The sequence below is a fragment of the Coregonus clupeaformis genome, chromosome 15 (genome assembly GCF_020615455.1).
Source record: "Coregonus clupeaformis isolate EN_2021a chromosome 15, ASM2061545v1, whole genome shotgun sequence".
Classification (NCBI taxonomy): Eukaryota; Metazoa; Chordata; class Actinopteri; order Salmoniformes; family Salmonidae; genus Coregonus; species Coregonus clupeaformis.
In genome coordinates, this window is record NC_059206.1 from 36,102,394 (window position 1) to 36,129,622 (window position 27,229).

At 44.0% G+C, this 27,229-nt stretch overlaps 1 protein-coding gene across 5 annotated transcripts; it reads left to right on the forward strand.

Annotated features, from left to right (window-relative positions):
* Window positions 1–1,366: 1,366 nt before the first annotated feature.
* golga2 (golgin A2) lies at window positions 1,367–27,159 on the forward strand. 5 transcript variants are annotated; one of them, XM_041898324.2, is made up of 27 exons: window positions 1,367–1,467; window positions 2,849–2,989; window positions 6,623–6,691; window positions 7,336–7,497; window positions 8,750–8,799; window positions 9,117–9,180; window positions 9,436–9,498; window positions 10,540–10,620; window positions 11,223–11,261; window positions 12,973–13,035; window positions 13,557–13,650; window positions 13,858–13,964; window positions 14,179–14,237; window positions 16,045–16,186; window positions 16,278–16,367; window positions 16,781–16,888; window positions 17,007–17,094; window positions 17,300–17,448; window positions 17,714–17,932; window positions 18,323–18,436; window positions 21,696–21,920; window positions 22,204–22,392; window positions 22,530–22,755; window positions 22,893–23,063; window positions 23,281–23,387; window positions 23,549–23,729; window positions 23,852–27,159. In XM_041898324.2, exons 1-27 carry the CDS (start codon window positions 1,420–1,422, stop codon window positions 24,115–24,117), a joined length of 3,315 nt encoding a protein of 1,104 aa, XP_041754258.1. In that variant the 5' UTR covers window positions 1,367–1,419; the 3' UTR covers window positions 24,118–27,159. The 5 variants fall into 5 exon arrangements, with proteins under 5 accessions (XP_041754258.1, XP_041754260.1, XP_041754261.1 ...); XM_041898326.2 differs by lacking the exon at window positions 10,540–10,620; XM_041898327.2 differs by lacking the exon at window positions 7,336–7,497.
* The last annotated feature ends 70 nt before the right edge of the window (window positions 27,160–27,229 follow it).

Genomic DNA, 27,229 nt, shown 5'->3' on the forward strand with positions numbered 1-27,229 from the left:
TGATGAAAGATGGAGATGAATTGGTCTTTCTGCCCATCATTTCATTTAAAGTACTCAGGTTTTTTTTTTCCATCATTCTTTATATCATTGATCTAGGCTTCATAGTTTCTTCTTTTTGTTGAGTGTAGCCACATCATTTCTCAATCTGCAGTAAGTCAGCCAGTCAGCTGTGCAGCCAGACTTATTAGCCACTCTTTTTGCCCCATCTCTTTCAACCATACCATTTTTCAATTCCTCATCAATCCATGGAGCCTTCACAGTTCTAACAGTCAGTTTCTTAACAGGTGCATGTTTATCAATAATTGGAGGAAGCAATCTCATAAATTCTTCAAGTGCAGCATCTGGATGCTCGTTATTAATCACATCAGACCATAAAATATTTTTAACATCATCCACATAAGAGTCACAGCAAAATCTTTTGTACGATCTCTTATACACTATTTTAGGCCCAGCTTTTGGAACTTTGGCTTTCCTAGATTTAGCCACTATATTGTGATCACTGCATCCAATGTGAACAGATACAGCTTTAGTAAAACTGTGATCAATACATGTGGATGATCTTGTTCCTGTAGTTTTTGTAAACACCCTGGTAGATTGATTTATAACCTGAACCAGATTACAGGCACTGGTTACAGTGAGAAGCTTCCTCTTGTGCGGACAGCTTGATGAAAACCAGTCAATATTCAGGTCACCAAGAAGGTAGACCTCTGTTTACATCACATACACTATCAAGCATTTCACACATTATTTAGATACTGACTGTTAGCACTTGGTGGCCTATAGTAAAACCTCAAAAATAATTGGCTTTAGAGGAGGCAGGTGAACCTGCAACCACAGCACTTCAATAACACTTGACATGAGATCTTCTCTAAGCATTACAGGGACGCTAAGTGACATTTGAATGTTTCTTGGATAGTCAGACAGCTAGCATTCCTAGCAAGTTAACTTAGCTAACTAATGTTACACATAGTGACAGTAAGCAAGTCTAAACACAGAACACCCCATTCTATGTAATATTGCATTAGCTAGCTGGCTAGCATCAATCATCTTGTGCCTACTAGCTTTGTGCTTTGTGCTACCTACCTGTCAGTTCATTGATAGTTAGCTAATATCAATACAGTTTTCTGTTCCCAAAATTGAAATCTGTTACAAACAGAGTGTACTTTACTCTTTGCCAAAGTTTTAAAAATGTGTGTTGTTTTAGGAGTGCAAGGGCGGAAATATGCAAATACATGCTAGAACGCGCCAACAGGATCTCGCTAGCTGCTTGGCTCTGCCCACTATCTTGGGTTAGTTATTAACATATTTTATTATATTTCCGAGGGAGCTTTTCCGCCCCCTAGCGGCAAGATACCTTCTTGCGTCACCGACTGTTCCCAAATTGATGACGTGGTGCGGTTCCCCTACCGGACGTGAAGGATGGCCGACCAGAGCAGGCAAATCAAACTCGCCGCAGCCAAGAAAAAGGTACAAATTTGAATTCCCCATTTCACAGCAAATATAACAGGTATTTCATCCATTACTCTGTTCTGGATTCGAGTTGTCAGTAGTTTAAAGTTTTCACGAACCCGTGTGATGTTGACATTCCACGTCCTCGGACCTGTCTGCAGTCGCCCATCCCAACTCGCATCCTGCTGTGACTGTTAATGCGCACGAAATACCGAGGCTTTGCTTGGGCCTCTAATCGTAGCATTATAGTAAGATTATGTGGACGATTTATACCGGGCAGGGACTTGTCAACTTTGCCAATGGTGCTGCTCCCTAGGTACAAACCTTCTGTAATTTGATCAACCCAGTTGGTCAACTAACGTTTGCTGATGTTAGCTAGCCATAGCGATTTAGCTAACTATCAATTAATTGACAGGTAGTACAAAGCCAGTTGGCACAAGATGATTGATGCTAGCTAACACAATATTACATAGAATGGGGTGTTCTTTGTTTAGACTTGCTTACATTCACTTCGTGTAACTTTAGTTAGCTAGCTACGATAACTAGGAATGCTAGCTGTCTGACAGTCCAATAAACATTCAAATTTCACCTAGCGTGCCTGCTAGTGTCACTATAATTAATGAAATGGCCTGTCAGACTAAAGATAATGTTACCTTGGCTAACTATAAAATGTTTGCTTAGTTATAATCTATTGAGTCATGTTTGACAGGAAGCAATGTGTCAGTGAAGAGTAACGTGACGCGTAGTTTTGACAGCAGACGCTCTCTCAGTAGCTAGCTACCTATAAATTCTGTATCTAGATAGCTAATCAAATCAAGCTATTTTGTTTGAAGAATAGTTGTCTTGCTCAAGTCAGCATTTGCGTCGCCTACTATCTCTTTCGACATGGTGATAACCACGTACTGTTGTTGAGATCCAACTCAGGAATTTCAGATGGCATTCCTATCTCTGTGTGATGGCGTTTCCCTAATTTGTCTCATGACAGCTGTCACAGCACAACCTTGTGCATGTGGTCGCATGCTCTACCATTACACGTTTAAAAACAATCACACTTGTGCAGGGGGGTTCTCATTTCACATTTTAAAACTAAAAGTACCTTCCTCAATCTTCAGCTATTACAGCAATTGGTTATGCTATAAGATCTTGTTGGACAGTATTTGATCTTTCTAAATAGTAATTCCATTGTCACCCATACCAGGAACAACTGCTCAGTGCATACTGTAGTCAAATCACATGGGCTCTTTCTGAATATTCACACTATTGTAAGCCACACCAAGGCTCTCTGTACTTCCTATGCAATATAATTATTCTGCTAATGTGCTTAGCCTAGCAAAAGTGTGAGTTCCAGACAGTTGAGAGCTCTCATTGTCCTCTTCCCCTCCTCTCTTGTGCCGGGCAGCTGAAGGAGTTTCAGCAGAAGAGTTCTCCTGCCAGTGGAGGAGGGGGTGGAAATGGAGGAGGAGGACCAGGTGCCAAGAAGAAGAGGAAGGGAGGGAGCCAACCAGACACACCCTCGGCTGACCGACACTCTCCAGACAATGTGAGTCACCCAGCTGCATGCCCGTTGTATGTATGTATGTGTGTGTGTGATGACTGAGTGCTGTTCATGCACACTGCAACACTGCTTCTTTGCAAGATTTCACTTGCCGACAAGTGCAAGAAAGCAGTCTGATGATACTTCTGCTCTGGAATCACATTGAATGTTCCAGTGCAGCTGCACATTTTTCATGTGTGTGTGAGTGTATCCCTTTGCAAGTTTACTGTCAGTGTTTGTCATTTATGTCAGATTATGGAATGTGAAATGCAGCTATGCTCCAGCGATCAAAGGACGTGTCTTCGTCAGGCAATAACATACTATCATGCTCTGTCAATTTGTATTCCCGTCAGGACGTTGCATCTTAACACACACACCCTTCTGTTTGGATAAGAATCAATATGATTGTGTTAATGTACCTTTAATCATATTAGAATGACATCAGATTGGCAATTGTTTCATAGGAATGTGGGTGGGGGGGGTAAGGGACAGTCGATGGTTACTGTAATAATTATATACAGTGTATTCGGAAAGTATTCAGACCCCTTGCCTTTTTCCACATTTTGTTACATTACAGCCTTATTCTAAAATGGATTAAATTGTTTTTTCCCCCTCATCAATCTACACACAATACCCCATAATGACAAAGCAAAAACAGGTTTTTAGAAATGTTTGCAAATTTATTATATAAAATGTACATAAGTATTCAGACCCAAATATACACTACCAGTCAAAAGTTTGCACACACCTACTCATTCAAGGGTTTTTCTTTATTTTTACTTTTTGTAGAATAATAGTGAAGACATCAAAACTATGAAATAACACATGGAATCATGTAGTAACCCAAAAAGTGTTAAATAAATCAAAATATATTTGAGATTCTTCAGATAGCCACCCTTTGCCTTGATGATGACTTTTGACTGGTACTGTGTATGTGTATACAGTGGGGAAAAAAAGTATTTAGTCAGCCACCAATTGTGCAAGTTCTCCCACTTAAAAAGATGAGAGAGGCCTGTAATTTTCGTCATAGGTACACGTCAACTATGACAGACAAAATGAGAAAAAAAATCCAGAAAATCACATTGTAGGATTTTTTATGAATTTATTTGCAAATTATGGTGGAAAAAAAGTATTTGGTCAATAACAAAAGTTTCTCAATACTTTGTTATATACCCTTTGTTGACAATGACACAGGTCAAACGTTTTCTGTAAGTCTTCACAAGGTTTTCACACACTGTTGCTGGTATTTTGGCCCATTCCTCCATGCAGATCTCCTCTAGAGCAGTGATGTTTTGGGGCTGTCGCTGGGCAACACGGACTTTCAACTCCCTCCAAAGATTTTCTATGGGGTTGAGATCTGGAGACTGGCTAGGCCACTCCAGGACTTTGAAATGCTTCTTACGAAGCCACTCCTTCGTTGCCCGGGCGGTGTGTTTGGGATCATTGTCATGCTGAAAGACCCAGCCACGTTTCATCTTCAATGCCCTTGCTGATGGAAGGAAGTTTTCACTCAAAATCTCACGATACATGGCCCCATTCATTCTTTCCTTTACACGGATCAGTCGTCCTGGTCCCTTTGCAGAAAAAACAGCCCCAAAGCATGATGTTTCCACCCCCACGCTTCACAGTAGGTATGGTGTTCTTTGGATGCAACTCAGCATTCTTTGTCCTCCAAACACGACGAGTTGAGTTTTTACCAAAAAGTTCTATTTTGGTTTCATCTGACCATATGACATTCTTCCAATCCTCTTCTGGATCATCCAAATGCACTCTAGCAAACTTCAGACGGGCCTGGACATGTACTGGCTTAAGCAGGGGGACACGTCTGGCACTGCAGGATTTCAGTCCCTGGCGGCGTAGTGTGTTACTGATGGTAGGCTTTGTTACTTTGGTCCCAGCTCTCTGCAGGTCATTCACTAGGTCCCCCATGTGGTTCTAGGATTTTTGCTCACCGTTCTTGTGATCATTTTGACCCCACGGGGTGAGATCTTGCGTGGAGCCCCAGATCGAGGGAGATTATCAGTGGTCTTGTATGTCTTCCATTTCCTAATAATTGCTCCCACAGTTGATTTCTTCAAACCAAGCTGCTTACCTATTGCAGATTCAGTCTTCCCAGCCTGGTGCAGGTCTACAATTTTGTTTCTGGCGTCCTTTGACAGCTCTTTGGTCTTGGCCATAGTGGAGTTTGGAGTGTGACTGTTTGAGGTTGTGGACAGGTGTCTTTTATACTGATAACAAGTTCAAACAGGTGCCATTAATACAGGTAACGAGTGGAGGACAGAGGAGCCTCTTAAAGAAGAAGTTACAGGTCTGTGAGAGCCAGAAATCTTGCTTGTTTGTAGGTGACCAAATACTTATTTTCCACCATAATTTGCAAATAAATTCATTAAAAATCCTACAATGTGATTTTCTGGATTTTCTTTTCTCAATTTGTCTGTCATAGTTGACGTGTACCTATGATGAAAATTACAGGCCTCTCTCATCTTTTTAAGTGGGAGAACTTGCACAATTGGTGGCTGACTAAATACTTTTTTTCCCCACTGTATATATATATATATATATATATATATATATACCTCCCTGACCAAGGCCCTTCTCCTCCGATTGCTTCTTCAATTTAAGAATGATGGAGGCCACTGTGTTCATGGGGTACTTCAATGCTGCAGAAATGTTTTGGTACCCTTCCCCAGATCTGTGCCTCGACACAATCCTGTCTCGGCGCTCTACGGACAATTTCTTCGACCTCATGGCTTGGTTTTTGCTCTGATATGCACTGTCGAGTCATGCGTTCTTCAAAACATGACCCGCCAAACCGCGCTTCTTAACACCCGCCCGCTTAACTCGGAAGGCAGCTATACCAATGTGTCGGAGGAAACATCGTTCAACTGACAGCCTGCAGGCGCCCGGCCCGCCACAAGGAGTCGCTAGAGCGCGATGAGCCAAGTAAAGCCCCCCCCCGGCCATACCCTCCCCTAACCCGGACGACGCTGGGCCAATTGTGCGCCGCTCTATGGGACTCCCGATCAGATACAGCCCGGGATGGAACCCAGGTCTGTAGTGACGCCTCTAGCACTGAGATGCAGTGCCTTAGTCCGCTGCACCACTTGGGAGGGCCTATATATTTTTTTTATTTTATAAAAAAAATATATATAAATAACTGGTTTTTGCTTTATCATTATGGGGTATTGTCTGTAGATTGATGAGGATTATTATTTTTTTCAAATCCATTTTAGAATAAGGCTGTAACGTAACAAAATGTGGAAAAAGTCAAGGGGTCTGAATACTTTCCGAAAACACTGTAGTTCCTGGATATCTTTTGCAGTATTTGTTTGCTTTAACTTCTGCCCTAGGCTTCCGGTGGGGAAACCAGTTTTTATAGACTTTGCTCCCATCAAGCCAGTCACAATGACAGTAATTTTCTTGGAGGAACATTATCACCGAGCAAATCTTTTCTATACCTCCAGAGATGGAACTGATTGTGATAAGTCAGTCGCTAACATTGTCTGGCAATGAAGCTGCAGGTTGTGGGCTTTCAAATCTTTCTCTTTCAATGCCCTTCCACTTTCTCCCGCCCTCATTTGCTCATTCACTGTCCCTCTCTCTTTCACCCTTTTCAACTCCCCCTCTCCTCTCCCGTAGAGTCAGAGTATTCTGAAAGTTCGTAGTCAGACCAATGGAGTAGCTCTGCCTCCCTATGGCAACAGCCAGGTGAGCCTATCTCTCTCCTGCCTTCTTCCTCTCGCCCTTTCTCGGTCTCACTCTTCCCCGCAATCTCTTCTTTTGTCCCTTTTGTTCTTTTACGCCTGTTTCTTGCCGTCTACTTACCTTTCACTTGATCTCGCTCTCTTTGTATCTGTCCCATTCCCTCCCTACTATCTCTCTGTCCCTCTGTTATTTTTGCTTCTGTTCTCTCCTGCATGCTGCATGACCCTATGGTCACTGGTTGCTCATCATAGTCATTTCTCTACAGTGAGGGAAGGGCTTGGTAATTATTTAGCCATTGTTGATTTATTATGAATGTGCTAGGATTAAGCCTAGCTAATAGTTTTTTTTTCTGATTTGGGTCAGTCCATCAGGGGCATGATGTTGATTTGGTAGGATGTGTGGGTTTTGTTTATAACTTCTGGACCTGATGTTTGTTTAGTTTATTTACTATGCTGGCATGTCTCCATCAGTGAAAACAAGATGTGTGTGCGTGCGTGATTGTCCGTCTATCCATGTGTTGTGATTGTGCTGCCTGACTGTACCTTGTTTTGTAGGGTAGAATGATGTGGACATGTGTATGTGTGTCCTTTGTGGTTAGAGCAATTTGGAAACATGAAAAGTAATGTCTGTGTGTATTGCGGCCTCAGGCCCACGTTGATGGGGAGGTGAGAAGGTCCCCTGTCACCCAGCTACTGGAGGACCCAAACGGAGAGGCTGGCCGTGGCTCCCCTGTGTCTAACCCTGCTAGCTCTATGTCTGCTACTAACCCTGAGTGTGTCAGCCACGCCCACAACACTGACCTGCAGCAGGTGTGTACCTCCATCCGTCTGTCTTCGATCTGTCTCTATCTCTCTCTTAGTGTTGCACAGTATACTGAAACTTCTGTACTTTTTCAATACTAGAACCTGAAAAACCTGAATTTTTGTTACTGTAGGTACTTCTGTCAAATTTGTCTCACATCATTTACTGATTTTAATGGAGGATCAAGTCTGCCTATCAGCGCAGCCGATGTCCCCTTATCGCGCGAGAGTGCCTGCGCCACTTACTCATGTCTAGCCTGTCCTGAGGAACTACTGCAGTCACTGGGCGTCTGGGCTGCATTACCACTCATGCTGCACAGAAGTTAACACACTTGAATAATGCAATACGGCATGCAGAAATGTTGAAACTGTTCATTACTGTTTGCAAAACAATGTCCATTACAGGCTAGAACAACGTACAATGCAAGAAGATACTGGTAGCTTTCCTTGCTAGTTTACAGCTGAAGCTAACATCAACTCACTATCATAGTACCTTGTTTCTGATAATATGCAAACCATAGCACAAAGTATTGCTGATTGTCACCAGAAACCTTCTTAATTCACTTCATCTCCCCTGACTCGTGTCTCTCCCAGTCAAGATCATCTTTGCTCAAGCCTCTGTGTGTGTGTGTGAGTGAATGATGTCATGGGTTTTAAAGAGACAGCGCACACTTTATAAAAATAACAGATTGCTTCTTCTACGCAAATGTTGTTGATCAGTACAATAAAATAAGTCAACAAATGGAAGGGAACCAGATTGTTTTTCATCTGTAGCCCCACGAATTCAGCCAAAACAAGCTCAATAACTCAATGCATGCACACACTCCTATTGAATATGCATTCACCTGTATTATGAATAGGCCTAGGCTATCTTGATCTACCCTGTTTAACAATCGATTAGAGATTTATCATTCAAATAAATGATTACCGTTATGTAGTTAGATTGTATAATTGAATCATTAATGCATTCATTCAAAAATCTAAAATGTCAAATGTATTGGTATTGTGATGGTATTGAGTATCAAAATTCTGTTATCGTGACAACACTTTCTCTCTCTTCACACATTTTTATTAATGAGTAGTCATTATTAACAGTGTACAAGGATGGATAGGCCTAGCTTGTGTTCATTTGTGTCTGAATACAGTTTGTCCTGGTATGTTGCTTGCTTTGATATTTTCTAGTATCTCTCACAACTTATTCACCCTCCGTCAGTTTCACTCACATCAATTTCCTCTCTTTCTCTTCTTCTCTTTGCCGCAGAACTGCACCCCTGACGCCAACGGCAATGAAAACCATGCGGATGAGAATAGGTGGGTCGCCTAGTCATCCAACACACACTCAGTTCCCCTTCAGAATGTGCCCCCTGGTCCTTACTGCCCCTTCTCTACCCTTCACAGCCTGCAGCTGTTGACCACACACACACACACAGAATAAGTAGCACAGTTATGAAGGCTGGCAGTGCAGTTTGTCACATATTAAATGCTCCATTAACCAATAAGACTGGTGTGTTACTGTAACATTGGGCTAATGGTGTGTGTGTGTGTATGTGTGTGTGTGTGTGTGTGTGTGTGTGTGTGTGTGTGTGTGTGTGTGTGTGTGTGTGTGTGTGTGTGTGCGCGCGCGCCAGACCCCTGTCGTCCACAGAGAGCCTGCGGCAGCTCTCCCAGCAGCTCAACGGCCTGCTCTCTGGGGTATGCGTGTACTTTATGGCCACAAACAGGATAAATTAGGCTTTTAAACTGCAGTCGACCCCCTGAGAAGTGTGCATTGGATAAGTGCAAGTCCCTCCCAATGATGATACACTATCTTACTTGGTTTGGATATTTGCTTGCTCCTGGTTTAGTGCATTGCATAATCAGGAGTGCTATTTGTGATACTCTCATTGGCTTTGAGAAGCTTGCTATATTGTGGTTCGACTTGTTTTGTTTCTTTCCTATCTATTCTAGTCATCCACCACCTATGTAAATGGAGACAGTGCTCCCTCGCCTGCCAATAAAAAAGAACTGGAGGTAAGTGACACATCACCACACGTTGCTATAAAATGCTATCCATTATTTGTCCTGATCAGACAAACCCAGTCCCATTCTCTCCCCATTTGAAGTTGCCCGTTGTTAAGCCTCATGGCATTTGAATCAGCCTCAGTACATGATGTTCACTCCCCTCCGTGTGTGTGTGTGTGTGTGTCCAGTGTGTCTACATACAAACATCCACACACACCAGAGAAATCTTGTGGTGTGTGTAGCCCCAGGTTATGTAGTGTCCTATCCTCTGTCTGCTCTCACTCCACACAAGCCCCTCCTCTCCTCTCTCACAATCCCTCAGTTCTTGCTCTCCGTGCAGGAATGTGACTGGCCCCGGCCACACAGCTCACATGACCACTCTCCCTCTGCCTGTTCCGGCCCTGCGTCCAGGCTCGGATTACACACACAGTTGCAGTTTGATGCAGTCTATATAGAGAATGGACTCTCTCTTTTTTAGGAAATAACATTTCCAAAGCCTTGATTGGAGCTGGCTATAGGTGTTACTATCTCCTTAGGATTTTAAAGGATACAACATGTTATAGTGACTACTAGTTTGTAACTTGTTAAATTGGCTGAGATCACATTAGGAACTTTTATGTTCTTACCATGGTTGTGTAGTTCATGGATGTGGGTGCACATTTTGGTGTTTGCCCTAGCACTACACAGCTGATTCAAATAACCAACTCATCATCAAACTTTGATTATTTTAATCAGCTGTGTAACCCTGTCTGTCACATTAGATTGCACACTCCAGTCTGTTCATGTATTACTGCATGTTCCACTAGCTACCTCTGCCCCTGTCCTCACTGTATTACCTCACTGAGTACTAGTAGGACCAAATACCTGCTGTTCACATTTTACATCTCTGAAGGAGACCAAGAGAGTGTTATTTACTTTCACATTAATGATTTACTGTTTGTATTTCTCCTCTTCCCATCTGTTTTTCATTTCTTTCACTTCAATTCACTCCTTTCTTCCTATCCTCCCTCCCCTTCTCTTTTTTGTTGTTGTTGCATGTGCGCATGTCAGAGTCGAAACCAGGAGCTGGCAACCGCACTGGACTCCAGCAACCTAACAAACTCTCAGCTCAATACCAAGCTAGACCTGCTGGTAAGAGTGTGAGTGTGTGTGTGTGCGCATGCTTGGGAGTTGGGCGTTCAGCAAATAACCCCTCACAGCCCCCATAGCAAGACTCATACCACACCAAGTACACTGACTGGCCACAGATTGACTAGCAGGTAGCGAATGACGTGACACTTAACACGTTGGCTAACCCGCAGCTGTGCTGAGTGGCAGCACTGTCAGTTGATCATGTCGTGCATGGTTTTGTTTATTCACCTCACAAATCATTTAATTGCACTGCACTGTTCTCATTGGTAACCACCAAGCTTTTACATGCTCACCAATATCTCGACAATGAATGAAATGAGGGAATGTTTTTGTCAGTCATTAATAATAGACTGCACTGATATTGCTTCTGGCGCTAGGTTGCTAACAGCTAACTGTCGCTAACCCCACTGACTAGGCTAGTAAGCTGCTGTGCTGCTCTGACAATGGGAGGTGCTCAATAGGTATTTGACCCCTGAAGAGTGAAAGGAGATGACATGTTGTATGGTTTGATGGCTGATTTAGTATAGATGGTGGTGGTTTGGAGTCTGAGTTGGGGATGATGCTTATGTCACTGATTGTCCTCTGTCCTGTTTGTCTGACAGACCATGCAATCTCAGGAGCTCACAGATCAGCTGCAAAAGGTGAGCATAAATATACTGAACAAAAATATAAACGCAACATCTAAAGTGTTGGTCCCATGTTTCATGAACTGAAATAAAAGATCCAAGAAATTTTCCGTATGCACAAAAAGCTTGTTTCTCTCAAATGTTGTGCACAAATTTGTTTACATCCCTGTTAGTGAGCATTTCTCCATTGCCAAGATAATCCACCTGACAGGTGTGGCATATCAAGAAGCTGAGTAAACAGCATGATCATTACACAGGTGCACCTTGTGCTGGGGACAATAAAAGTCCACTCTAAAATCTGCAGTTTTGTCACACAACACAATGCCACAGATGTCTCAAGTTTTGAAAGAGTGTGCTATTGGCATGCTGACTGCAGGAATGTCAACCAGAGCTGTTGGCAGAGAATTGAATGGTCATTTCTCTACCATAAGCCGCCTCCAATGTCATTTTAGAGAATTTGGCAGTATGTCCAACCGGCCTCACAACCGCAGATCACATCCTGCTTCTTCACCTGCTGGATCGTCTGAGACCCATAAACCCGGACAACTGATGAAACTGTGGGTTTGCACAACCAAATAATTTCTGCACAAACTGTCAGAAACCTTCTCAGGGAAGCTCATCTGCGTGCTCGTCATCCTCACCAGAGTCTTGATCTGACTGCAGTTTGGCATCGTAACCGATTTCACTGGGCAAATGCTCACCTTCAATGGCCACTGGCACGCTGGAGAAGTGTGCTCTTAACGGATTAATCCGGTTTCAACTGTACTGGGCAGATGGCAGACCGCGTGTATGGCATTGTGTGGGCGAGCGGTTTGCTGATGTCAACGTTATGAACAGAGTGCCCCATGGTGGCGGTGGGGTTATGGTATGGGCAGGCATAAGCTACATACAACAAACACAATTGGATTTTATCGATGGCAATTTGAATGCACAGAGATACCGTGACGAGATAATAATAATAATAATAATAATATGCCATTTAGCAGACGCTTTTATCCAAAGCGACTTACAGTCATGCGTGCATACATTTTTGTGTATGGGTGGTCCCGGGGATCGAACCCACTACCTTGGCGTTTCAAGCGCCGTGCTCTACCAGCTGAGCTACAGAGGACCACAGATCCTGAGGCCCATTGTCATGCCATTCATCCGCTGCCATCACCTCATGATTCAGCATGATAATGCACGGCCCCATGTCGCAATGATCTGTACACAATTCCTGGAAGCTGAAAATGTCCCAGTTCTTTCATGGCCTGCATACTCACCAGACATGTCACCCATTTCAGCATGTTTGGGATGCTCTGGATCAACGTGTACGACTGTGTGTTCCATTTCGCACCAATATCCAGTAACTTTGCACAGCTATTGAAGAGGAGTGGGACAACATTCCACAGGCCACAATCAACAGCCTGATCAACTATGCAAAGGAGATGTGTTGTGCTGTATGAGGCAAATGGTGTACTGACTGGTTTTCTGGTTCACACCCCTACCTTTTTTTAAAGGTATCTGTAACCAACAAATGCATATCTGTATTCCCAGTAATGCGAAATCCATAGATTAGGGCCTAATGAATTTATTTCAATTGACTGATTTCCTTATATGAACTGTAACTCAGTAAAATCTTTGAAATTGTTGTTTGTTGCGTTTATATTCTTGTTCAATGTAGAAAGACTATCTTTCTCTCCTCAGTGGATGATGACTATGTTTTCTGTGTGCTTTCTTTAAACAGGAGCGAAAGGAGTTTGAACAGAAATGTGTGAGGGAGCAAGGAGCCATGCGAGAACAATTACAGGTACACACACATTAATAAGAAGAAACTTCTTCAAGGTTTTTCATCCTCTCAGAGCACTTCTCTGAATCCGTTTGAAGACCTTTAAAAGCAATTCTCTCATTTCACTCTGCAGTTCCAGTTCCAGATCAAATGAAATTGTATTTTTTACAACAGGTGTAGACCTTACAGTGAAATGCTTACTTACAAGCCCTTAACCAACAAAGCAGTTTTAAGAAAAATAAGTGTTAAGTAAAAAATAGATAATGCAAATTAAATTTTTTAATTAAAGAGCAGCAGTGTGCTATGTATCTGCCTTAAGTGCCAATACACCATGTGTTGTTGCCTATTTACCCAGGGATGTACGCACTGATACACAGAACAAAATACATTCTTGTCGTTCCAAGTGAAACAAAGCTTTGATTTGTATATCTGATAAATGATGGGGACGATGCAGTGCAATGACACCAATGGCATGATTCTATGTAAGGTTATATCTGTTTATTTAAAGATTGTGTCATGTGTCTGTCCATCCTCTTCTCTAGGTCCACATCCAGACCATCGGCATCCTGGTGTCGGAGAAATCAGAGCTGCAGACCGCACTGTCATACACACAGCAGGCTGCCCGCCAGAAAACAGGTAAGTGTGTGTACCCTGTGTGAGAAAGAGAAAGCATTTAATCGTCCAAGTCTCTGATGTATGTATATGAATGTGAGCGTGTATGTATGTGAACATTCTCAGTAATGTGGTGTGTTTTCACGGGAGGCTGAGGAGAAAGAGACTGTTAATGTGTGTAAAAGTCTATTTGTTTTGGTGGTCAGAAAGCTGATGTTGTGTTTTTTTCAGGGGAGGCTGAGGAGCTGAGTAACCGTCTCCAGGCCACCAAACAGAGAGTCTCTGAGCTGGAGAGAACCCTGTCCTCCGTCTCCACGCAACAGAAACAGTTTGACAAGGTAACTTACACACACACACAGAGAGAGAGAAACAGTTTGAGAAGGCATCTTACTGTCACACACTGAACAGAGACAGTTTTGAGAAGGTAATTTACATTCTCACACACAAACACACCAGACTGATTCTGCTACAGTTACTTTAATGTAATGAGCATCGATTTGAGCTTTGCAGTAATGTATTACATATGATTGATTTTCTTGTTCTCTTGTGCAGCATAACAAAGAGCTAGAGAAAGAGAGAGACAACCTGAGGCTAGAGGTGTACAGACTAAAGTAAGTCTTACCTTGAGTATGCTTCCATTCTATTACAGTGGGGGAAGAAAGTATTTAGTCAGCCACCAATTGTGCAAGTTCTCCCACTTAAAAAGATGAGAGAGGCCTGTAATTTTCATCATAGGTACACGTCAACTATGACAGACAAATTGAGGGAAAAAATTTCAGAAAATCACATTGTAGGATTTTTTATGAATTTATTTGCAAATTATGGTGGAAAATAAGTATTTGGTCACCTACAAACAAGCAAGATTTCTGGCTCTCACAGACCTGTAACTTCTTCTTTAAGAGGCGCCTCTGTCCTCCACTCGTTACCTGTATTAATGGCACCTGTTTGAACTTGTTATCAGTATAAAAGACACCTGTCCACAACCTCAAACAGTCACACTCCAAACTCCACTATGACCAAGACCAAAGAGCTGTCAAAGGACACCAGAAACAAAATTGTAGACCTGCACCAGGCTGGGAAGACTGCATCTGCAATAGGTAAGCAGCTTGGTTTGAAGAAATCAACTGTGGGAGCAATTATTAGGAAATGGAAGACATACAAGACCACTGATAATCTCCCTCGATCTGGGGCTCCACGCAAGATCTCACCCCGTGGGGTCAAAATGATCACAAGAACGGTGAGCAAAAATCCCAGAACCACACGGGGGGACCTAGTGAATGACCTGCAGAGAGCTGGGACCAAAGTAACAAAGCCTACCATCAGTAACACACTACGCCGCCAGGGACTCAAATCCTGCAGTGCCAGACGTGTCCCCCTGCTTAAGCCAGTACATGTCCAGGCCCGTCTGAAGTTTGCTAGAGTGCATTTGGATGATCCAGAAGAGGATTGGGAGAATGTCATATGGTCAGATGAAACCAAAATAGAACTTTTTGGTAAAAACTCAACTCGTCGTGTTTGTAGGAGAAAGAATGCTGAGTTGCATCCAAAGAACACCATACCTACTGTGAAGCATGGGGGTGGAAACATCATGCTTTGGGGCTGTTTTTCTGCAAAGGGACCAGGACGACTGATCCGTGTAAAGGAAAGAATGAATGGGGCCATGTATCGTGAGATTTTGAGTGAAAACCTCCTTCCATCAGCAAGGGCATTGAAGATGAAACGTGGCTGGGTCTTTCAGCATGACAATGATCCCAAACACTCCGCCCGGGCAACGAAGGAGTGGCTTCGTAAGAAGCATTTCAAGGTCCTGGAGTGGCCTAGCCAGTCTCCAGATCTCAACCCCATAGAAAATCTTTGGAGGGAGTTGTTTTAACATCACTGCTCTAGAGGAGATCTGCATGGAGGAATGGGCCAAAATACCAGCAACAGTGTGTGAAAACCTTGTGAACACTTACAGAAAACGTTTGACCTGTGTCATTGCCAACAAAGGGTATATAACAAAGTATTGAGAAACTTTTGTTATTGACCAAATACTTATTTTCCACCATAATTTGCAAATAAATTCATTAAAAATCCTACAATGTGATTTTCTGGAAAAAAAATTCTCATTTTGTCTGTCATAGTTGACGTGTACCTATGATGAAAATTACAGGCCTCTCTCATCTTTTTAAGTGGGAGAACTTGCACAATTGGTGGCTGACTAAATACTTTTTTTCCCCACTGTAAATGGCTGGCCTTTTATCATATTTCCTTGTTTGCTTTGTGGACTAGGTAGGAAAAGGAATATAGTGGAAACCACACCGTGTGCGTGATTGTGATACAGGGAGAGAGATGCCTGTCATCTATGAGTAGGTTAGGCAATTCAGAGGCTGTGTGTGTGTACGTTCCAACCGCCTATATCTCTCCGTCCCTGTGCAGTAGTGTGAGTGAGGAGGGGAGGCAGCAGAGTTCAGAGCTGTCAGAGCAGCTCAAGCTGAGGGTGAGTGAGAACAGCGCTTTGAGACTGGACCTGGACGAACTGCGCAAGAGACTTGAGATGGCCGACGTCATGCTGCAACAGGTTGGTACACACACTCTCACTGACTCTCACTCTCACACACACGGTCATCATCATCATTTGTTCAATTCTCTCTTTGTTTTTTTATTCTTAGTTTTCCAGTCAGTCAGGGCCTCCCAGTGCCAACCAGCAGATGCAGTTACTACTGGAGGAGAAATTACAGATTGAGGCGCACACTGCTCAGGTAGGTGTGTGTGTGTATGCGCGCGCATTGTGTGGGATGAATTCACCTAGAACTGATTCAAGATAACGACACATTTATAGTAACATTTGGTGGTCGCTTATAATTGTCCTATTTGAATTGGAAATGTATTTTTTTGCATATCCCAACTCTCCCTGAGACACCCTCGGAGAGTAGGGTCAGAGTCTGCATTATCAACAGCAACCCTGGAGCAATTAGGATTAAGTGCCTTGCTCAAGGGCACATTGATAGATATTTCACTGTGTCAACTCTGGGATTCGAACTAGCAACCTTTCAGTTACTGGCCCAACACTAACCGCTAGGCTACCTGCCAACATTTACAAACGTGTGTATGCCTCTCTTTAATGTTTGAGCGCCATGCCATTGTGTTAATGGTCTTTTGGTATCATCTATAGTTGATGGAGTCGGTGGCCCAGCTGCAGACAGAGAGAGACACCTACGCTGAGCAGATCCAGGAGGAGGGACAAGTATGGAAGGACAAGACAGAGCAGCTGCTCTCTCAGGTACACTATGCTACCACCCCAATTAGCAGAACCTATAGAGCTGGCATAGCCTCTGAACGTAATGCTAGAAATACGTAGTCACTTTAAGGAAGGAGTTGATTGACGTGTGTGTGTTTAGGTGACACTAATAGCAGAGGAGAGGGACAGGAGCATCAGTCAGATCCAGGAGCTAGAAGCCCACATCACAAACCTGAAGCACGCTGCAGGTGATACACGCAGCTACCCTCCTTGGTTTGCACATCAGTGGTTCTCAGAAGAGCTTTCTACCAAAGACAAGCTTTCTGTGTTCATCCTGTCAATGATTAACATTAAAAGATTTGTATTGCCATAAGGAAAGAAAAATGTACTGTAGGTGAAAGGAGAAGAATATTCTCAGAAAGAGAGAGAAACGGATTGTTGTCTCCTCCCCAGCCCTTTTGTCCCATGATAGAGAGGCCCAGGCGGAGGCCCAGGCGGAGCCCCAGCCCTCAGGGCCCTCAGAGAGTGAACTGGCCCTCCAGGAAGCCCTCAGCAGCCTGCAGCAGGAGAGAGACACACTCAACACACAGTTCCAGGCCCAGGTGATAACCCCCCCACACACACACACACACACACACACACACACACACACACACACACACACACACACACACACACACACTACCAGGCAATAATAACACACACTGTGTATATCACACTCAACTATGATGTTGTACTCTGAACACTCCGTCTCTTCAAGGTCTTGACTAATAAGATTAATTATGGGGTGTGTTGGTGCCGGGCTGGAACCAAATCCTAGAGTCTCACAAGCAAAAACTCACTGTTGTTCCCCTTCCCTTGCTATAGCTACGCGACAACGAGCAGCTGAGTCGTATGTGTTCGGAGCAGGAGTCCCGTCTCTCGGAGCTGGAGCGCCATGCGGAGCGCGGGGCCGAGGATGCAGAGGACCGCAGGCGCATGCTGGAGGACGTGCAGAGTGACAAGGCCACCATCAGCCGCGCCCTGGCCCAGAACCGCACCCTTAAAGACCAGCTGGCTGAGCTGCAGAATGGCTTCGTCAAACTGGTAAGGAGGAGTATTACCTATTTACTGTCCTGTTGACTTATTTGAAGTATTCACTGATCTGCCTAGGTTTGATTGGTGATAAAATAAATGGGTGGAACTGGAAACATTGTTATTACTTATCCAGCCACATTCAAAACACACACATTTATATTTTACATTTACATTTTAGGCATTATCCACAGCGACTTAGTTAGTACGTTCATCTAGGTAGCCAGGTGAGACAACCAAATATCACAATCATAGTAAGTTAAACTTTTCCTCAATAAAGCAACTATCAGCAAAGTCGGTGCTAGTAAAAAAAGAGAAGTGTGAGTGTTAGTGCAAGAAAGGCAAGGGTGTTTTCTTCTTCTTTTTCTCATAAATGTGTTGAATGTCTCTCTACTGTCCTAGACCAATGAGAACATGGAGCTGACTACTGCTCTGCAGTCAGAACATCACGTGAAGAAGGAGCTGGGACGCAGGATGGGACAACTACAGGAGGACCTGCACAACTTCAAGGAGCAGGTAGGGACACACCAGTGGAGGCTGCTGAGGGGAGGACGGCTCATAATAATGGCTGGAACAAATGGAATGGCATCAAACACATGGAAACCATGGGTGTTCCTCAATATGCATACTACCGTGCTCCACACTCTGATGCTCCAAGTGCATTCTCCGAGGACGTTCTCTTGAGTACGTTCTTGTGAGGACGAGAATGTGGAGAACGCATAAAACATTTCATTTGAGAAGCACTCGCACTCCCCCTACTGTATTACCTCACACTGCATTTCCCCATTTACTGAACCTTCTTCCAGCCAGGACAATGGCAACAATGGAGACGAAACAAGATGTACACAAAGCAAATGTTTTACTTCATTTATATCAGCTAGATATACAGTGCATTCGGAAAGTATTCAGACCCCTTCACTTTTTCCACATTTTGTTAAGTTACAGCCTTATTCTAAAATTGATTTAAATAGTTTTGTTTCCTCATCAGTCTACACACAATACCCCATTAGTCCCCTGTAGCTCAGTTGGTAGAGCATGGCGCTTGCAACGCCAGGGTTGTGGGTTCGTTTCCCACGGGGGGCCAGTATGAAGAATGTATGCACTCACTAACTGTAAGTCGCTCTGGATAAGAGCGTCTGCTAAATGACTAAAATGTTTTTAAAAATGGCAAAGCAAAAACAGGTTTTTAGAAATGTTTGCAAATGTATTAAAAATAAAAAACGGATATCACATTTACATAACTATTCAGACCCTTTACTCAGTACTTTGTTGAAGCACCTTTGGCAGCGATTGCAGCCTTGAATCTTCTTGGGTATGACACACCTGTATTTGGAGAGTTTCTCCCATTCTTCCCTGCAGATCCTCAAGCTCTGTCAGATTGGATGGGGAGCGTCGCGGCACAGCTATTTTCAGGTCTCCCCAGAGATGTTCGATCGGGCTCTGGCTGGGCCACTCAAGGACATTCAGAGACTTGACCCGAAGCCACTCATGTGTTGTCTTGGCTGTGTGCTTAGGGTCACTGTCCTGTTGGAAGGTGAACCTTCGCCCCAGTCTGAGAACCTGCTCCAGAGCGATCAGGACTTCATCAAGGATCTCGCTGTACTTTGCTCCGTTCATCTTTCCCTCGATCCTGACTAGTCTCCCAGTCCCTGCTGCTGAAAAACAACCCTACAGCATGATGCTGCTACCACCATTCTTCACTGTAGGGATGGTGCCAGGTTTCCTCCAGACGTGACGCTTGGCATTCAGGCCAAAGAGTTCAATCTTGGTTTCATCAGACCAGAGAATCTTGTTTCTCATGGTCTGAGAGTCCTTTAGGTGCCTTTTGGCAAACTCCAAGCGGGCTGTTATGTGCCTTTTACTGAGGAGTGGCTTCTGTCTGGCCACTCTACCATAAAGGCCTGATTGGTGGAGTGCTGCAGAGATGGTTGTCCTTCTGGAAGGTTCTCCCATCTCCACAGAGTAACTCCATTGGCTTCTTGGTCACCTCCATTACCAAGGCCCTTCTCCCCTGATTGCTCAGTTTGGCCGGGCTGCCAGCTCTAGGAAGAGTGTTGGTGGTTCCAAACTTCTTCCATTTAAGAATGATGGAGGCCACTGTGTTCTTGGGGACCTCCAATGCTACAGAAATGTTTTGTTACCCTTCCCCAGATCTGCGCCTCAACACAATCCTGTCCCGGAGCTCTACAGACACTTCCTTTGACCTCATGGCTTGGTTTTTGCTCTGACATGCACTGTCAACTGTGGGAAATCATGTCCAATCAATTGAATGTACCACAGGTGGGCTCCAATAAAGTTGTAGGAACATCTCAAGGATGATCAATGGAAACAGGATTCACCTGAGCTCAATATCGAGTCTCATAGCAAAGGGTCTGAATACTTATGTAAATCGATATATTAAAAAAACATTATGGGGCTATTGTGTGTAGTTTGAGGAAAAACATTTATCTAATCCATTTTAGAATAAGGCTGTAACGTATCAAAATGTGGAAAAATTCAAGGAGAATGAAAACTTTCCGAATGCATTGTATGTTGAATCGTAGTCTAGCTAGCCAGCTAGTTAAACAGGCAAAAATGACCTAAAACGAATGTTATGCAAAGTAGATGTAAATTCGGCATGGGTTGCTAGCTAACAATTCTTTGTGGCTAGCCAATTAGTCCTATTGACTTACTATGGATTTACCCATTCACTGAATCTTCCTTCTTCTAGCCAGGACAATGGCAATAGAGACGAAACAAGAAAAACACAAAGCAAATGTTTTACTTCATAACTATCAGCTAGCTACATAGGAATCTGAATAATGTAGCTAACCAGAAAGTATAGCAGGCAAAAATTACCTAAAACCAATGTTATCCAAGGTAGATGTCAATTTTTCGTGGGTAGCTAGCTAACAATTATTTGTGGCTATCTGGCTAGCTAACAGTAATAGCTAGCCAGTTAGCTCTGTTGACTTACAATGGGCTTACGACCTACATACACTACAGTGGGTATTGTAGGCAGGTAACCATGCCAAAATTAACACTGCATGTATTTATTAACATATCAAGATAAAATATTGTAGTCAAGCAACATATGAGATGTGAATAGGCAACATTTAATTCCGAAGTTGGAGTGTATTTTCTCTCCCTTCGGCTCAAATAATGATTATATTGATTTCATGAAAAGTTGCGTCATTTTTACATGGTTGCGTCATATTTCTTTGCATACTTTCCGTTGAAGCTTGCATCGACGCATGCTTCAAAATATGTACAAATGGGGTACGCATTCAAGAAGTGCCCTCCATGCTTTGTTTCGCATACTTTGATTTGGACTCATATTCCAATTTGCGTGCTCGGAGCACAGTATGCATTTTTTGTAAAACATTTTACATTTAAGTCATTTAGCAGACGCTCTTATCCAGAGCGACTTACAGGAGCAATTAGGGTTAAGTGCCTTGCTCAAGGGCACATTGACAGATTTTTCACCTAGTCAGCTCGGGGATTAGAACCAGCGACCTTTCAGTTACTGGCACAACGCTCTGAACCACTAAGCTACCTGCTGCCCACAGCTAGGTGTTAGACACAGCTGTCTAACACCTAATGTGTTGGACGTATTTGATACCATTCCACTCATTCTGCTCCAACCATTACCACGAGCCTGTCCTCCCCAATGAAGGTGCCACCAACCCCCTGTGGGGGACACACACACATGCGCACACACATTTCATGGTGAACAGCTCCAGGAACAACATTTGTCACACAGACACACAATCACACATGTCTGCTCCATCCCCAGTTGGAGCTGAAGTCTCTGGAGTACCAGGCGCTGCTGGAGCAGCGGGAGCAGATAGTGGCCCACCTACAGCAGTACTCTGCAGGCTACACGTCCCTGGCGTCAGAACGAGAGCAGCTCCACAGACAGTACCTGCAGCAGAGCCAGCTGATGGACCAGCTGCAGCATGATGAGACCCAGGGAAGGGTTCAGCTGGAGATGAGCCACAAACAGCTGGAGCAATACCAGGTCAGGGACCGGGACGGGGAGACACACACACATTCATAATGCATCATTACTGCTGCGCTAGCTGGCTGGCCGGCTGGGTTGTCACTAGTTACCACAGCCACACAGTCAAAATAGGCTATGGTAAAAATTCATGATTTTTTTTAACTTAAGCTTAGGCGTAAGGTTAGTAGTGTGGTTTAGGGTTAAGGTTAGGTTCAGGGTTAGGTTTAAAAATCAGATTTTAAGAAGATAAATTGTAGAAATGTGCAGGGTTTATGACTTTGGCTGTGGTAACCCCCTACAGGAGAGGCTGGAGCAGTTGTCCAGAGACAACGAGCAGCTGAAGGCTGAAGTCACTGAGCTGCTCAACAGCTCAGCCCTGGCCACACCCCCCAGAGACCAGGGAGACGGAGTGGAGAGCCAATCCCTGCCAGAAAGCCCACAGAAGTCCTCCATCGCTATCCCAGAAGACTTTGAGAGCCGGGAAGAGATGGTGAGGAGAATACACCTATCAGTGGTTTTAAGTGGGCTCTAGTGTTGTTGCTCCGAAATGCTACAGAGGGGAGGGTTTCCAAAGCATCTCTCAGATAATTGTCTCCGATAATAATTCTTCCCTTCTGTCTCTCTCAGGAGGAGTTTGTGCGCGGTGCGGTGGCGCGTGTGGAGGCAGAGCGAGACGATGTGAGGAGCAGACTGGAGGAGGAGAGGAGACTGCACCTCGCAGCCCGTCACCAGGCTGCAGTACTCAGCATGGAGCACCAGCACCACAGTCATGACCATGAACACAACCATGACCACGGTCACAGCCGCGACCACACTCACAGCCATGATGACCACAGTCACTGTGAACACACAGGTGAATGGAGGAGGAGAGGTGCATGCACGTATGTGTGTGCGCTATGTGCATGATCTGTGTTTGTTTTCTAGGAGCACTATGCTAGTTTTGAGTGTGTTACCAGTGCAGTGTGTGACCGGTACCCCCTCTCCTGTTAGTCTCAGGTTCAGAGGGCGTACCAGTGGAGGTACACGAGGCCCTGTGTGTTGCCATGGAGAAGCTCCAACACCGCTTCACCTCTCTGATGCAAGAGAAGGCTGACCTGAAGGAGAGGGTAGAGGAGCTGGAACACCGTTGTATACAGCTGTCAGGAGAGACTGATACTATAGGTGACACACACTCCTTTATACAGCTGTCTGGAGAGACACACTATCACCGCTGTAACTGTCTGTAAAGACTGCCACTATCAGTGAGACACACACTCTCCACTTCTCTTTTTCTCTCACACACACACACACACACACACTAACAGTGATGCACTTACAAATTCATTCCCAAAATGTGACAGGTCTTGTCATCCTATTCCTTCATTGTGTGTTTGTCCAGGAGAGTACATTGCCCTGTACCAGAACCAGAGAGCTGTCATGAAGCAGAAACACATGGAGAAGGAGCAGTACATCAGAATGTTGGCCCAGGACAAAGAGGAGATGAAGGTACACAACTCACACACACAGGAAAGTACACAACTCACACACACAGGAAAGTACACAACTCACACACACAGGAAAGTATACAACTCACACACACAGGAAAGTACACAACTCACAAACACAGGAAAGTACACCACTTTGACCGTGTTTCTGTGCCCATGCAGGCCAAACTGGCAGAGCTGCAGGACCTGGTGATGAGGTTGGTGGGTGAGAGGGACGAGTGGTACAGCCGCTACGCTGGGACGGTGGCTAGCGCTGACGCTACGGCTAACCCTGACCTGCTGCCAGCTGGGGAGGACCACCACGCACACAGACGCATGGAGCTCAACGCTATGGGCGGACAAGGTATGAGCACACGCACACATAAAAACACACACCTTCTCCCTATTTCCCTCTGTAGAGCCCATGGATAGTCATTATACTAACCTCCCTGATTTCTTATCTCCTCCCCCCCATTCTCTCTCCAGAGTCTATGGATCTAAGTAAAGCTGTGGAGTCTGACTCCACCACCCCTGACACCCCTCACAGTGCCCCGTCAGACTTGGGCCAGGGGCTCCCCCCAGACTCCCAGGCCCTGATGAGGCACCAGGAGGATGGCACGGCCAGGCAGATCATGCAGCTGCTCCAGGAGATCCAGGGGCCCCGCTCCGTGCCCTTCCTGGGGGACAACCCCTGCATCCCCTTCTTCTACCGACCTGACCAGCAGGACGAAGTCAAGATCCTGGTGGTCTGATTATGATTATTATTATGATGATGATGAGACTATGGATCTAACTGGCAACGTTGGTTGGGATCTCTGGCAGTGTTGGAGGATCTCTGAAAACACACACCATTCCACCACGTCACAGTTGGCTTAGGTCATCTAGAATTACACGTACACACTCTTCTGGCTATACTGTCTCACACACACATGCACACTCACTCTCTCCCCTGACATCGTCAAATTTTTCATCAGGCATGGAAAGTGCTGAAAACATGTTGGCTCACTATTTAAAAAGAAGATGGAGAACAAGCTATATAATGAAAAATACCAGAGTTTTGGCGCAGATACAGCTGACTAGCACTAGCTAACGCTACGTACAGTAGCAAAAAAATCTTATTTTTTATTTTTTACAAATATTGATATATCGTCCAAAAATAATATTGCGATATGTAACTGTATCGATCCCCCCCCCCCCCATCACTACTGGACACACATAGTGACTTAAGCACGTGAACTCCTTGTGTTCCTCTCCTCGTCTTCTTCCTCCTCCTTACTTTTGTGTTTGTGTCAGATTAATTTTTTTGTCTCCTTTGATTGGTATTTAATAACATTAGATGGCAGAAGTATTCCAACTGAGGCTACTGAGATTAGTTCTGTGATTCTCTTGATGAACAGATGTTTATTCCTACATACGTCCCTTTTCTGATCCCGCTCCTCTATTCCCTAACCTTCACCTCTCTTCCTCCACCCCTTGTGCAATAAAGTATCTCTGTCCCCTCAGTCATTGTCTGTTGAAGGAGAAATGAAGGCTTTGAGTGAAGTTAACAGCAATAGTGTGTGGGCGTGCGTGGACCACTCACAGGATCCTCATTCACAATGTGTGTCTGATTCTGGAGAAGAACTGGGGTTGTCTGTCTGTGGTTGGTAGTGGAGACAGACAAGGCTTGGTTTTTCCCTGTGGGCTGTGTCTCAATTCATTGCCTTGTCTCCTTTCCTCCATGACCACTGATGGGCAACAATACATACTCAGATATTTGGTCATTAATGGAAAGAGACACAGCCCTTGGTAGCTGTGGGTGTGTTCTATGGCAGTGGAGGGAGTGTGTTATCTGGGTAGGTCAGGATAGCAGGTGGAGGAGTGAAGGTCTATCAATTCAGGAAGGAGGGATGGGCCAGGTTGGAGCCTTGGCCTAACTGGGGAGAAAGTAAGTCAGGAAAGCATTGGTAAAGACACTAGCATTTGGCCAAGTTTGCACTGTTCACTTCATTTCTAAGTAGGGGAACACAATGACGTCATAGGAAAGAGAGGGACATGAATGTAGACACACACGGCTGCGCTCCCCAAAAATGACCTCTTCTGTTTGGAAACACTGAAATCTGAACACACGTATGTACAGTAGAGCTTTCTCTTATGCCAATGAGCCAGTCAGTTGTATTCCGCTAGTTTGCTCTCTTCATTTATTTTAGGTCCCATTTCATGGCATTTTCATGTCATCTCTTGTTTATCAATCTTTCAATTCCATTGTGCTTGTTGCCCCTCTACATATCATTGATATTAAGTTGTTCCCTTTGAAACTGGCTGAAGATTGTGTGTCTGTGTGATAAATAATCCAATTTCAATTGTATCCCTCATGATCTGAATGGAAGTGGTCTCTTCTCTCTAGTTACATTGGCTTTTACTGTAGGTTATTGCACAAAAATTGTACAGAGCTTCTAATCAAACCGTGTCCCATCACTTATTTTTTTGGACAGTCATTTTTCTATGGCAGACCCATTCTAGGCATTTGATTTCTATGCTTTGGAGCCCTATGATGTCATATGTGCTCTTTGGCACATCTGGGCCGAGGGTTCCACTCAAAGCTAACGAATGGAGACTAAAGTGTGTGTGTTGAAGTGACCGAAAGAGAGAGAGAGTGTGTGCGCACTAGGAGGATGTACATATAAATAGAGAGAGGGTTGTATTAATTCTAGTAACACAAGGCAGAGGCAATGGGGGTTAAGCTCTGCTGTTTGATTGACAGGTCCAGGAAGGTCCTCCTGTTTTTGGAGAACCTTCCCATGATGGGGATAACATCCCAGTTTTTTGGGAGATGATTTGGAGTTTTGATGCTTACATAATGTCTTTGTTGACTACCGATGTCAGATTTTTTATTCACGAATGGAAGTCTTTAATGTCAATTGATTACCCTAAAACTGAATGAAAAGCAAAAACACAGTCTGAAAAATCAAAGATGGTTTTTGATGATGCTATGTGAAATGTGGTTAGTTCGATATGAGGAAAGTAGTGGTTGTGGAGGAAGTTTCCAGGTCTGTAGAGGTGTAAGTGTTTGTACCTGTTCTGCGCTATGACATGGTTGCTGAACCAAGTCTACCCTGAAGCGCAGCACTTTTGCAGTAGGACTTGACATGGTTTCTGTTGAAAGTGAATGTACCGTTACCCTGATCTGAATTAAATTCCTGGCTTAGCATTCTCTTTTTCTTTACTTTAGAAAAATATTGTCATAAAAAAAAGTAAACTTTTTTGTTTTGGGAGTAGGAAATATTTTCTAGTAATTTAAAATGTCATTTATTATGGTGACGAGATAAAAGTAATAGATTAAACAGATTTTTTTTTTCTCAACTTTCTAATTGAATATTTCTTTTGAATGGATGTGTGTGATTGAGCAGATGATTAGAGACAGAGGTGAAAGCCTTCTGTTGTAAAGGAGCTGTATATACTGTAACTGTGTAAGATATTGTATATTCATTCTGCCTGGTGGGAATAAGGGTAATGGGTGTCGCTAGCAGCCCAGAGCGTTTGTCTGTCTGTCTGAGCCATTGTTGGCTTCAGAACACACAGCTGAAGTGAAGGGGTAGGGGTGATATCTTTGATTTAATACAAAGGTTCATTAAATATTATATTTATTTGGAATAATTATCCAAACTAATCAGTTTTAATGTAATGGAGGTTGTTGGGGGACGCTGAACGATCCTTATGAGCTAACAAAATGGCTTCCGACAATACATTGCTGATGTGATTTCTCCTGTAAGATTTTTTTCTCCCCTCCTAAATAAAATGTATTCATCAAAGTAGACAGAATCTGGTCAATGGATCCTTGCAAGTTTCCCTCTGAGTTTCTACCTTCAATATGCCCTATGAATT